The sequence below is a fragment of the Megalobrama amblycephala genome, linkage group LG2 (genome assembly GCF_018812025.1).
Source record: "Megalobrama amblycephala isolate DHTTF-2021 linkage group LG2, ASM1881202v1, whole genome shotgun sequence".
In the NCBI taxonomy this organism is placed as follows: Eukaryota; Metazoa; Chordata; class Actinopteri; order Cypriniformes; family Xenocyprididae; genus Megalobrama; species Megalobrama amblycephala.
Window position 1 is genome coordinate 25937113 of NC_063045.1, and position 14276 is coordinate 25951388.

General features: G+C 36.4%; 2 protein-coding genes across 2 annotated transcripts; one reads left to right on the forward strand and one right to left on the reverse strand.

Moving 5' to 3' along the window:
• Positions 1-204: 204 nt before the first annotated feature.
• Positions 205-7242, reverse strand: cnot9 (CCR4-NOT transcription complex subunit 9). The gene is made up of 8 exons (XM_048168410.1): positions 7059-7242; positions 6329-6511; positions 2388-2503; positions 2182-2291; positions 1992-2101; positions 1749-1847; positions 1432-1523; positions 205-728 (listed from the first exon to the last, which is right to left on the reverse strand). Exons 1-8 carry the CDS (start codon positions 7074-7076, stop codon positions 560-562), a joined length of 897 nt encoding a protein of 298 aa, XP_048024367.1. The 5' UTR covers positions 7077-7242; the 3' UTR covers positions 205-559.
• Positions 7243-8202: 960 nt separating this feature from the next.
• Positions 8203-14133, forward strand: ftcd (formimidoyltransferase cyclodeaminase). Its single transcript, XM_048168421.1, has 14 exons — positions 8203-8359; positions 9356-9539; positions 9618-9746; positions 9852-9940; positions 11157-11336; positions 11498-11635; positions 11733-11864; positions 11949-12010; positions 12118-12247; positions 12340-12501; positions 12665-12708; positions 13149-13287; positions 13681-13776; positions 13980-14133. Exons 1-14 carry the CDS (start codon positions 8306-8308, stop codon positions 14061-14063), a joined length of 1623 nt encoding a protein of 540 aa, XP_048024378.1. The 5' UTR covers positions 8203-8305; the 3' UTR covers positions 14064-14133.
• Positions 14134-14276: the final 143 nt, after the last annotated feature.

Sequence of the window (14276 nt, forward strand, 5' to 3'; positions counted from 1 at the left end):
TTGTGTTTGGCTAAACGCCTTTCCCAAAAGTACAACATATTAAACAAATTATATTTCTACACACTCACATCCTCAGTTTAATTTGCATCATTTCATAGCGTCAAAGTTCTTTAAAGATAAATTTACAATTAGCCGAAATTCATTCCAGTACAAAATATCCTAATTCCTCCTCAAAATCAGAAAAGCAGCACAGCAGTCGGTAACTTGACATGTACAATGACAGGACACTGTTTATTTTACAGCATTCAAAACTACATACACGTTTCCTTTTTTGTGATGAAAATACAGACAATACAGTCTTTCAATTCCTCTCGATTCTGTCAAAAAGGCATAGAGGAAAAAAAAAAAAAAAATGTTTTAATGGTTGAGACTGACTCTTCCTCAGTCCAGCAGAGTCCAAAGTCAATTTTAATATCTCAAAAACAAACCGTGAATGCTGAGCACCGTTTCTAAGCTTCTTGGCAAAAAATATTAAGTGCCCTTGTAAGTAAGAACAGTCTGATGTGTGTAAGGTGTGGTGCTGGGCCGTCCTGGAGGGTTTTGGATGAGTTTGAGTGTGTTACTGAGGTGGTAAAGGGATGCCACGGGGGTCTGTGACCTGGCCTTCCTGTAGGTTTTTGACGAGCTGTGCAAGCCAACGTTTGGTGGTGGAGTCGTCCTTTAGCACTTGAGCAAACGTGGTGTCCTTCAGCTGGTCCGGCAGACACTGACGCAGAGCTTCTCTCGCCCTGAAAAAGAAAAAATATAGTGATTTATAAATTCAACTAAATAATATAAATTTAAATATTAATAATTTAGCTAAATGTATAAATTATATGTAAATGTAATTATAAATATATTTAAATATAAATTACATTAAAAAAATGTAAATTGTATTAATGTAAAAGTTATATATGAATATAAAATATGTATTTTATAAATGTATATTATAAACTGAATTGTACTTTATCTGTTGCATCCAATTTATTTTTTTGGTTCAAAATGTGGATTTTTTTTCTCAAAAGTTTGTGGTTGTAAATTTGAAAGAAATCCCTTTTGCTCAACAAAGCTGTATTCATTTGATAAAAATACAGTAAAAACAATAATATTGTGAAATATTACAATGTAAAACAGTTTTCCATTTGAATACATTTTAAATGTATTTATTTATAAAATTAATTAATTTATGTAATTTATTCCTGTGATGCAAAGCTGAATTTTCAGCATCATTCCAGTCTTCGATGTCACATGAACCTTCAGAAATCATTCTAATACGCATTATTGTATTTAACCAGGCTTTTATATTTCATATTGTAATTGCAATCTCAAATTATTAAGCAGCACAAATGGGCTCACAAATCTTCAACTTTTCCGAAACTGCGATGTTTGTGCACTTCCTACCGTCCAAAAATGTGCAAGGAACTAGAAAAGCAGAGAAAAAAAATAAAATACCTGGAGTTGTCAGAAAGTCGTAAATAACATCGCACAACATGTTTCAGCAGGCGAGCCGAGGGCTCCTTAGACAACTGAAGAACCATCTTTCCCTGCAAGACAAAAGGCACAAAAACCCCCACATAAACCTTAAGCTTAAATAACTGAGCCAATCACAATCCAGAACTGCAAATAACCAGCCAATCAGAGACATTCAGCGCAAACACAGACAATATAAAGTGTCACACGTGATTAACTCTCAGTCTGATTGACAGAAGTAACAGATGCCAATCAAGCGACAATTATAATTCTAAACAATACGAATAATAGTTAATCACCAGAATCATGGCAACATGTGAAAAGCGTTCATAAGTCTGGCAGATATACGCCAGACCCGTGTCATCCAAGAGAATCTTCTGCAGTATAAACGTGGCCACCTGAAAGAGAGAAACGTGGTTTAAACACCTGCAAGATACATTCATCTTTCTGAGTCTTGGATTTACCCTCATATAAGATCAAAATAGGCCAAAATAATATATATATATATGGGAAGGAATTTGATGACGTTTTTGTAAACGAACCGTTTTCGAGAGCTCGCTGCCGGACTCCATGATGCGCAGACAGAGAGGAATGATTTCTGTGGTCAACAGAAAGTTAATAACCTCCTGCTCATCTGTTTTCACCAGTGCTCCTATAATAACAAACATTTCAATGAACACTTCTTTACTAAAACATTGTTTGCTTTTTTCCCGCATTAGCCGGTTTTCTTACCGATAACACCCAGACTTGTGAGCCGCAGGTATTCGAAGGGTCGAGTTTTACTGACCGTGTGCAGGAAGGGATAAAGAAACAGTGGGATGTGAGCTGCCAGGAAAGCAGAGCTGAGGATGAAAAACAAAGGGAGGAAAAAAAAAGAGTCAGTATGACAGGTTTAAATGACAGTGCGTCATTTCTGGTGAATACAGGAAGTGAGTTACCGTGTCTCTACGTGGGAGGCCACACACTGCAGCAGTGCTAAAGCATTACACACTCGATTAGACTGATGTGCCGTCAGTGTCGGGGGGTTTATGGATGGGTAGATGTTCACAATTTCCTGTAAAAAAAAAAATAAATAAAATCCCCTTTTAATTTTTGAATTAATATCTGAATATTTAAAATACGTCACTGAAATGTCTTATTTTCCTCAAATCTTTATAAATGTATAAATTAAAATAATTAAAAAAAATCAATAAAAATGCAGTTACACCACCTTATATAATAACATTTTTATTTGTATTTCTTTAATAGTGTTTTTTGTGTCATAATTTGCATAATGTTATGCTATATTTTTATTACTTGTTAATACATATATTTTAATTTATTTTATATTTTAATATATTTTATATTTTAATGTTTTTCCTGCAAATTGATACATTAATTCATTATATATAAATATTATTAATTTTACTTTTTCTATTTTCATACCTGCAAGCTCCATAGTGGTGAAAAAGGTGACATGTTTACAAAGTAAATAGAAAATACAAATAGAAAATTGTGACTTTAACATGTAAACTAAGCATTCTGGTGCACTCTGACAAGAAAATAGATGGAAAAAAACAACATTTGTTTCAAGTAAAAATAAAAAAACATTTATTTACACTAGGGCTGGGTATTGACAAATTTCACAATTGGATTTGATTTCGATTTGATTACCTGATTACTACTCATTTTTAATATCAGCCTAAACATTTAAATGGTGGCCATCATAAAACGGTTTTATACATTCAGTATTGAAGCACGTTCAGTACATGAATATTCAACGGCCTATAGTCACAGTGGATATATATCAAAAGGCTCCTCTCCAAGTTAATTATGTATTCCATTCATGTTTATTTCGTGTTGTAAAACAGAAGAGATGATCGGTTCATGTGCGCTCTGCCTTGGTGTGAACTGAAGCGTTACGATGTGTCAGTCACACCACAGAGCGCCAAAATAGAACAGACAGCTCGAGAGACGTTTATGGTCTCACTCCAGTCTATGGGAAAGTAGCCCATTTTTGATTCTTGTGAGGTTTATTGTGCCTGCAAACTCACCCTGACCCCCCCACCCCCCGGAAAAAAAAAAAAAAAAAAAAAAAAAACGGTTCTACATGATTCACATAAGATATATTTTGATTCAAAATGGTGAATTTCGCCGAAAAGTGACTAGTTTGCAGGTATTTGAAAACTTATTTTCTATTTTTTCTATCAAATATCATTCATTTTCATTCAGAAAAAAATAAAAAGAGCATTCAAACTTATTTTTATTTGAATTGAATTGTTTAAATGGCATTCATACATAGCTACAGATTTTTGTTTAGGCCTACACATTTAAACAATACTTTAAATTATTAATTATTAATATTTTATAAATTAATAAGTATTATTATTATAAAATCACACATTCTTAACTAATCTAATGCAAACACATTTATGTATCCAAATATAAATACATAGTTTAGTCAACTTACAGAGCTCTGACTTGTACCACCTGACTGCTGCAGATTTATTTTGCCGTATATTCGTTTAAGTCTGACGTCGCGCAGCAGCGCTTCCGGGTCCAAACGCTCCATCTCATACCACAAGAAAAACAACAAACGGCGCTAATACACACACAATGTTGTGTAATACTACAAAAAAAATTATAATCATAACTTTTATCTCCATACCAAAATTCCAGATGGCCAGACAGCGATTCATCTTTTATAAATCATTAAAATATTAAAGGGCACCTATTATGCCCCTTTTTACAAGATGTAATATTGGTCTTGGGTGTCCCCAGAATGTATTTGTGAAGTTTCAGCACAAAATACCCCACAGTTAATTTATTATAACCATTTGAAAATGTCATTTTTGGGGCCTGTTTTAAAAAGAGCTGTTTTGGTGTGTACCACCTTAAATATAAATGAGCTGCATATCCCCGCCCTGCCTTTGGATGAGGGCGTAACTTGCATACCTATGGCAATAAACAGTCGGTAGAAGCAGAATGGCTGAGAGTGAGAGACCCGCTGTTTTGTATGGCATTCAGCCGTACATGTTTGAACCGGAATCAGACCCAGATGATGAAGAGACTCCGGCAGAAGAAACACAATTGAGAATGGAGCAGGACGTCTCTGAATGGTTATTTGATACATTTATGTACTTATAGAGTTTTAATCGCGTCCCCTTTGCAATTATGGATGTGCAGCACACACACACACACACACACACACACACACACACACACACACACTGTGATAACGTTCGCGCAATTTTTTGAAACTACAAACACAAATACTGTGATAACGTTTGCTAAGTAAACATACACAGTTTTTAATACAATATCTTTAAAAAATATATATATACGTGTGGATACACACTATACAAACAAGGTTTAAATTATATACACAGACATTCTACGACGACGACAACAACTTTAGACGCATTTGTTATTGAATTGGCTGACATCGACTGAAATGACTATTTGCTCAAAAAACATTAAATACACTTACTTCTTCTGGAGGTGACGTTGGATCGCGAACAGTAGGCAACGATCCACACTTGAGGATTAACTTTGAAGCAAGACCTGCTTTGAATTGACCCTCGTTCTCAAAACAGTCAGTCAAAAAATGATTCGCGCAAACATAAACGTATTTTGGAATTTTGAGTGGCGCCTTTCCTTCGTAAATAAAATCCATCCACTGCGTTTTCAGTGGCTCTGATGTCGGAAGTAAGTGAAAACTACTATGTTCATTATTACATCCCACAACAGAACACTTATGTTTCTTAGGAGACATTACCGGCTGTCGTTGAAACAATGGAGGATGGTTGACAGATCACCGAGGGCGAGGTCTATGCCAAAACCAGATTGTCAATCAAACCACGTGGGTGGGGCTTAGCGCAATTCTACGTCACAGTGAGAGCAATCTTAGAACAGGGCGTTCTGAGACAGTGCTTATGAATTATTGAGATTGTAAAAAAACCACTGGGTGGATTTTTCTCATTCTAGGGTGGTTTTGCTCACACACTGCCTACACACATTTATGGTCAAACACCATGTAAAAGTGAATTTTGCATAATAGGTGCCCTTTAATGTCTGTGACGCTGTGAGACTGTTGTGTAGACTGTAAGTATTTAAAATGTTTAACTTTTTAAAATGTTTGATGTTTAATATGAATAAATAGCGCTCATGAACAGACGTTGATAGCATTCTCAAGTGAAACGAGTTGAGGCTTGGACCCAGAAACGGCGTTCCTTACGTCACGACTTAACAAGCGGATTAACAAATTTCAATAATTGCCACCTCCATTTTGCAGAGTAGGTCACGTCAGCAGCTCAACCAATAAGATTAGACTACAATCATATCGTAAAAGTATCGCCATCGCTCTACGATACATATCGTAACATTTTTGCATCGTGAAATATTGTACTGCGATATACCTTTACACCCCTATTAGAAATGCAGAATTCCATAGAAACACATAATTTTGAGGACTTGAACAGCTCCGAGAAGAACATCATGGGTTGCCACCTTGTAATTACAGTAATTATGGCATGAACACATCATAAGCTTGTTGTTTTGGTTCAGGAGGAACTGTAAAAGGCAGCTGCTGTTTGTTTGTGGCACTCGGTGACTGTCTGTCTACAACTCTGCATAGCCTTACTGAACGCACTGATGATATTTAATATTTAGACCACTTCTATTATTGATTGCTATCAGGGTGTGTAAAGTTTCAACCAGAATAACAAAAAGATTTTAAAAAACAAATTGCCTACCCTACCTTTACGTCTAGTTTAGAATTTAGTTTTTCAACCAAAAATGGTTTATTTTAATGCGTCACTAAAATATATAACCATGTCAGCCTATAATATTTCTTCCTAACCAACTATCAGTTTTGAATTCAGCATTGATTGACAGACACCTGTAGGAGAGCTGCTATAGTCCCGCAAGAGTGCCAGAGCATCGGGGCCAGATCCGTCACCGACTCCCTCTTCTTGCTGAGCTCCAGCAGGGCGTTCTCACGAGTTTCAGGACTGGAGAGCTCATTGATCCACTGATAGATCTTCTCACGGTCCACCTGAGCCAGACCCGCCGTGGTTACAGTCTACAGGACAGAGATCACACATCTTCAAATTAAAACGAGAGAAATACAAGCAACTGATGTATATTAGGAATTCAGAACCAACTTTTATTCGGCCGTCAGGGTTGATTCCCATTCACACTATTATTATTGGAAACGTTTTTTTCTGTTCAATTTCTGTTTCTCATAATTGATTGTTTATACTTTTACTTTCCAGAAAATATTTTTTTTTACATAAGTTTATATTAAATTATATGAATTAAAGATTTTATTTCTTTTTTATTCCTTAATCATATATTCATAACTAAATACTACCAACACATGTTTACAAACAGCACAGTACACATGTGGAAAAACTCGATACTCAATTTAAGACTGCTTTTAGACATTAGGTACGCTAATAACTATATAGAGGCAAACTGCGCAAGATATATACGCATATCCTAATATAAAGCAACATATATGCTTTAATATATCACCATAGTAACCTACTACATTAGCTTTAGCCGTTAGCTCTATCATGCCCCAGCATTAACAAGGGTAAAACGCCCAAAACCTTCCAAAAACTCACCGCTCCTGTAGCCAACATCCTCCCTATCACTTTATTGTGATCTCCAGAGTAAAAGTGAACAGTAGTTTTTAAAACAACGAGAAATAGATCGGGTTTACATTAGCAAATAAGCTAATAAAAAACAACCGCCTTCCGCTGGTGTTTCTTCTTGTACGGTTCTCTTCAGGTTGGCGTTTCTTCTTCTACGCGAGTTTTTGGCGGGTGATGACAAGTCTAGTGTTCATTGCTGCCCCCATGCTGACTGTTTAGTAATAAAATGTATTGTTATTTTTATAATAAATAATAACAATATGATAAACAATAATCATTACAACTTATTATAAAATATCATTATACGTATTAAAATAATAATAATAAAAATATGGATAATAACAACAACAATAATAATAAAGTTATTATTATTATTATTATTATTATTATTATATATTTGAACGACTTGAGTTAGTTTTAGCTGTTTATTTGTCCAGAACATAATATAATAATTGATCCTTCATAAAAATAATTTGGTCTTGTTTTTAATATAATTTACTCTCATAAAAATAATTTGGTCTTGTTTTTAATATAATTTACTCTCATCATTTAATTAAGATTTTTCATATATGATTATTTATATTTTTGATTTATTATTTTAGAAAAGCATTGTGTTCTCAGGCCACATAAGAAATCTCTCTCTCTCTCTCTCTGTCTCTCTTTTTTTTTTTTTTTTTTTTTTTTTTTGTGAACTTTACACTGTTTTCAGTGTTACTTATTTTTGTCCCATCCAAAACATGGGGATGGGGTAAAGTTGTCCTCTTCTGGCTCTTTGGCCCCCTTTCTGGATCATTCATTAACCAGACATCACAGCGTCTGCTTTTTGGATGTGATGCAACTGTTTGGGTGTTTTTGAAGAGTCATTTATTAAATCTGCTTATCAAGCATTATACATTCTGAAAGACCAAATGTCATCATGCCCCAATCTTTAACAAACCATAAAGCCAGCCGTAGCCAGAAACTGTTTTAAAAATGACAGTGTATTCTGACTTTTTGGGAGGTTTTCCCAAAGTCTGAACAATGTTTGATGGGAATCCCTCCCCAAAAGAGCCTATCTGTAAAGATAAGGGAATAATTGCCAAATGACCTAAATCCAGTCCACAGGACAGGTTAATTATTCAAAAGACATGTTTGCCGACGCTTTAAAGGTTCCACTTTGGGAAATCAGGGTAGTCAGTAGACAAGTGTGTGAGGAAAGTTAGTGTTTTCTTGCAGTCATGGCTAAATTTGTGGAATGTGTGCCCAATTTCTCAGAGGGGCGAAACAAGGAGGTAAGACAAACGGACAGAAGGAATCCTTTTAAAAAAAGAAAGGTCATTTTGTACCGACAACGGTTCTTCCGCCGATGTGGACTGAACACTGTAATAAAAAAAAAAAGTTTATTCAACGAAGCCGCAATCAAAAACTCGCAGCGGAACGACTGTAGTCCGATTCCCGAACGAATGATTCACATGAGTCGGTTCTAGTCCGCTTCCCGAACGAATGACTCTAATAATTTGGTTGTTTTAGTGGATTAAAAACACATACACCGTGTCAAATCAGTGAGTCATTTCTTTTTATAATTTACAGCAAGACCAGTGTAGTCCGATTCTGAATGAATCACTCGTATTTGAATCAAAGCGTGCAACCACTGTCCGATTTTCAAATAAATCACTCTAATGAATCGGTTCTTTTTCATTTACAGCATGGCCAAACGATTCTTGGACGAATTACTCTGCTTAGTGAATCAAAATATCGAATATCGCGACAACCCGATGATAGAACGAATGACTATAATGATTTGATTCTTTTTAGTGAATCATTTGCATTTACAGCAACTCTGATACTTTAATCAGTAGAGTCATTACGTGGTTGTTTATATGACAAAGTGTAGGCCTACCTAGTTAAAGATTTATTTTGTTTCTTTGTTTAGTAGACCTATTGTTTAAGGCCAAGTACCTAGTGAAAAATGCCAAAAGACTATGAAAAGGCATTAAAAGTCAATGTAAACAGACCTTTTGTATGAATTGTTTTAAAATGTATTTAAAATGATTTCTATCAATACACAAAATTAAATTTATATATATATATATATATATATATATATATATATATATATATATATATATATATATATATATTTTTTTTTTTATTTATTTATTTACATTTTACAAATGTCATTTATTTTGTTAGACCATACATACTGTAATACGTTAATGTACTGTACAGAGTTTTTCCAGTTTTTTGTATTACATGACAATATTTTAGCCAATATATATAATATTCAGGTCATTGACGCCATAGCTGATGCCATCTCTGCCACGGAGGGCTGCAGCTTGCTGGACGTCGATCCAGGGTCTTCGACAAACAGGACGGTGTACACTTTTGTGGGCCCACCCGAGGCTGTAATTGAGGGGGCTCTGAATGCTGCACGTGTTGCGTTTAAACTCATAGACATGACCAAACACTCAGGTACAGCTGTGGCGGCAGAAGCAGGTCCATGTCATACATCACATGAATTTATTTAGTAAAAAATATGTTTTTGAACAGGTGAACACCCTCGCATGGGTGCAATGGACGTGTGTCCCTTCATACCGGTGCAGAACGTCACCATGGAGGAGTGTGTACAGTGTGCCAATGAATTTGGCCAGAGACTGTCAGACATGCTGCATGTGCCAGGTGTGTTTGTACAGGCCAAGGTCATGGTGTCTATTACCTGAACTATTTGAGAATCGCTTCAGTTCCATCCTCCGTTCTTCTTTCTTTCTTGTCTTGCTCTTGTAGTCTATCTCTATGGAGAGGCGGCTAGAAAAGAAAGCAGAAGGTCACTTCCCTCTGTCCGTGCAGGGGAATACGAGGCATTACCGGAGAAGGTAAGACTCATCTAGACCACAATTCTGTGACCTCATATTCATGATGACATATCTGTGACCTCACTACTTTGAGATCGAAAAAATTTCTCAAAAGGGAGTCTTAAGAGTGACATCATATCTTCAAGGCAGCATGAAACAGAAGTTGTGATAATCCTTTCTTCCCTGTTTTGACGATGGTTGGCTATATCCATGTGAAATGGCTTCTCGAACAAGAAAAAATGTAGGACGGGGCTTGATTTTGTCCAACAGGAATTGATTGGATCATTGGATTGTTGTGGTTTGCTATTGGTCGATCTCATGTGAGTGACAGGTTGTCCCTCCCTCACACCAGTAAACATGTCATCAGAGAAGAGATGTGATATCGCTGCAAGAGGGGAAGTTATTTTGTTTAATATTACGAGGCCATATGAATTAATTTTTTTTTTTATTTCAAGCGAAATCGAAGAATGAAGTAGTGTCATTTCAAACAACATCAGGCTAAAACAAAGCTCATTTGGAGTTCGTTTTGGGAGTCTGAAACAACCAACACCTTCAAACTACCATTGGTCCAATAGGTATGTGTGGCTCTGGGGCTCCGCCTTTTTTGATCTGGAAATCTTCTCTGGTTCATTTCTTCTGTGGGCGGGGTCAGTATGTTTAATGGTATTTTGAACTTCTTCTTTTTTTTTACCCTTAAAATATATTCGATATACTCATGGCGAAGTTGGGGGTAAAAAGAAGTTCAAAATATGCAAGTTGCGGTATACTGTTTGTGAACGTGCTGACGCCACCCACGCTGCTGGGATAGATGAATATTTAAATATGTGCTTCATGCTTTGCTCCCAATAACAAAATAATCACAACAAAAATGACAGTGGTGAGAAAACAACAGTTAAAAAAGCATCTGATCATAGCGAACAAAAAAACTGATCTGGAGAAGATTTCCATGCAAAAGAAGGCGGAGCCTCAGAGCCACACCCACATATTATGTAATCGCCACAGACCAATAGTAGTTCGAAGGTGTTTAAAAGGAGGAGAGAAACTGTTGAAAAATAACTTCACTCTGAGTATATTGGGGCCTTTAGTGTTCGAGTAAAAACTGCAGTATACTTAGACCTCAATTATGTCTGAGGCCTAATTTCTGAGAAACAACACTGTTTTACATGCCATATTTGCATAAGTAAACACCTTAAGTTAAAATAAATTAACAATAATTTATTTTGTTCTTTGTCCTCAGTTGAAAAAGGCTGAATGGGCCCCTGAATATGGTCCTGCCACCTTCGTCCCCTCTTGGGGCGCCACGGTCACCGGCGCCCGAAAGTTTCTCATCGCCTACAACGTGAACCTTCTGAGCACAAAGGAACAGGCTCACAGAATTGCACTTGATATTAGGGAACAGGGCCGTGGCAAAGATCAAGTATGTCTTTGTCTGACGTCACTGTATTGGTCTCGGTTTTCAATGTGCGTCAGATCTAGAATTTGAGAACCTGACTTAATTATACCCATCACTTCCTTGAGGTTTTTATTATGTTCTTATTCCTGTTAATACATTAAAAGCATTTGTTGCTTTTGCTTCAGCCCGGGCTTCTTAAAAAGGTCCAGGGAATGGGATGGTACCTGGAAGAGGTCAACCTGGCTCAAGTGTCCACCAACATCCTAGACTTTGAGTTGACACCCATGCACATGGTGTATGAGGAGATCTGTAGAGATGCCAAGGTGAGTTATCTTTCAGTCATTCAAATCTGAATTGGAATCAGAATCATTTGAAATTGCATGAATCTGTAGTGAGTTTATATCCATTCTACCTGTACAGGATTTGAACCTGCCAGTGGTGGGGTCTCAGATAGTCGGTCTGATTCCTCTGAAGGCGATCCTGGACTGTGCAGACTTCTACATCCAGAGAGAAAAGCTGTTCGTTGTGGAAGAGGAGCATAAAATCCGACTGGTGGGTTAAAATGAACATGGTCAAATGTTCAACACAGTAGCAAATCAAAAGTGTCATTTCATTCCTTTTTCATTATTCTATCAGGTTATCAGCAAACTAGGACTCGACTCTTTGGGGTCATTTGTTCCAAAGGAGAGAATTATAGAGTAAGTCCCAAAAGTGTGTTAGTGGAATAGCAGTAATTTCTAAATTCTGATTGGCATCTTGATGTCTAACAGAAGCACTGTATCTGATTGGTCCACGCTGAGTTTAGGTATATGGTACAGGACAATCAGGGCGATGGACGGCTTGTGTCTCTGTCTCTGCAGAAGTTTGTCCACAGTGTTGGGGCCAGAACAGCGGCTCCTGGTGGAGGGTCCGTTTCTGCTGCAATCGCTGCTATGGTAATCATAAATGTCATATTTTTGTGTATATATATATATATATATAGTAATACTTTTAAATGACTAAATAAATACATGCATCTCATTGTAAGGGTGCGGCTCTGGGCTGCATGGTCGGTCAGATGACATACGGAAAGAGGCAGTTTGAGTCTTTGGATGCAGAGATGAGGAAACTTATCCCTCCATTTCATGAAGCCATGAATGATTTATTGTTAAAGGTGGATGCTGACTCAATGGCCTTTAACTGCTACATGGTACATGACAACACAAACAACATTCAATGACTTTAAAAAGAATATTAAATGTATGAGTTTGCCATTATAAATACACCACTTGTGTACCATCAGACCATGGAAACCATTGTAAATTATATGTACGAGGAAATAATTGTTTCCCTGCATTTTTCTTTTGTTACAGGCTGCCCTGAAATTACCCAAGGGCACAGCAGATGAAATCAAAAGGTACGGTTTATCGTCTCTGTGATGTTTAAACAAACAAAACAAAACTTCTCATTTGTCAAACTAGAGACAAAACTTGTCATTGGAAAATTAAGGAACATTCTGTCTCATGTTAAACCAGTTTAAGGGTTTGGTTGATGTAAAAACGTCATGCATGACAAAAAGAAACAGGAAAGACTAGCAAGGACTTGACAATAATATTTGCAGTGGAGAGCGTGGCTGATAAAACACTTACATTATGCAACCATTCAACCTGCATTTATCTTCCAAAGTAAATTTCTTCTTTTGTGGAAAGGTCGTTAGAGAATGTTATTGACAACAGCATTGGCAAAAACACACATAAACATGGCATAACAACCGTTCAAATGTATCAGACCCCTAATGTGGCTATAATTATTTTAAATGAGTAATGACTAACTAAATCTTGTTCTTTCATTGTACAGGAGGGAAGAAGCCATGCAGGAGGGTCTGAAGGTGGCGGTGGGCGTCCCTCTGTCCCTGGCAGAGAAAATAAACACACTGTGGCCGGTTCTCAAAGAGATGGCGAAGTACGGAAACGTGGCATGTAAATCAGACATTCAGGTGAGAGTGGGCTGATTTTTGGGGTTCTGACACATGACACAGTCATGCTCAAAAGTTTACACACCCCTTGCAGAATCTGCAAAATGTTAATTATTTTAACAAAATAAGAAAGATCATACAAAATGCATGTTACTTTTTATTTATTACTGTCCTGAATAAGATATTTTAAATAAAAGATGTTTACATATAGTCCACAATACAAAAAAAAATAAATAAAAAATAGCTGAATTTATAAAAATAACCCCAAAACGTGCTTCCAACCAAAGCACTTTCCACTAACAGTAAAAATCTTGATTTGACAAAAATGGCATGACTTTTAAGGTTAAAAATGCTGACACAAATTAGGCCTCTGACACAGCATTTATTCCAATGCATGATTCCTCTCACGTGCAGGTAGCAGCTAAAGCTTTGGAAACAGCAGTATATGGAGCAAATTACAACGTCATTATAAACCTGAAGGACATCAAGGATGCTTCATTCAGAGCTGCTGTGAGTATCTGGAAACATTCAAAAACTATTAGTCAAGATTCCCATGATGTATTTTAAATAAAACCACACGTTTTTCTTTTTACATTTAATAACGCAGACACTACATGATCTGAAACTTATTTTGAGGAACTCTTAAATGTCAAAAAACCAATTGTCATTGTTCCTGGTAATCATGGACATTTTTGTGGTTTGTTGATTTTTAGACTGAAGCGAAAATGTCTGTGCTGTTAAAGAACGCCAGAGAAAATGCCAATGTAGCACTGCAGATGGCTGACCAGAGGAAATGATGACACAGTCTGTACAGATGGTCAGACAGTAACTTCCAAAAGATCAAATAAAGACACTGAACTGAACACATACTGACATGCAATTTGTGTTTTTTTCTGCTGTAAAGCTCTCTGGTGCACATAACCCATAGAATTACTTTGTAAGTGTGTTACTCTAAAATTGTGCAGCTTGTTAATAAAAATTGTGCAGCTTGTTAATGAGATATTTGCTAT

Coding starts and splice junctions, on each gene's coding strand:
- cnot9 (XM_048168410.1), bottom strand. Junction 2,292..2,387: donor GCCTCCCACGTAGAGACACG/GTAACTCACTTC, acceptor TTTCATCCTCAG/CTCTGCTTTCCTGGCAGCTC. Junction 729..1,431: donor CGACTTTCTGACAACTCCAG/GTATTTTATTTT, acceptor TTTCTTTTTCAG/GGCGAGAGAAGCTCTGCGTC.
- ftcd (XM_048168421.1), top strand. CDS start 8,306: ATGGCTAAATTTGTGGAATGTGTGCCCAATTTCTCAGAGGGGCGAAAC. Junction 12,709..13,148: donor ACAGCAGATGAAATCAAAAG/GTACGGTTTATC, acceptor TTCATTGTACAG/GAGGGAAGAAGCCATGCAGG. Junction 13,288..13,680: donor CATGTAAATCAGACATTCAG/GTGAGAGTGGGC, acceptor TCTCACGTGCAG/GTAGCAGCTAAAGCTTTGGA.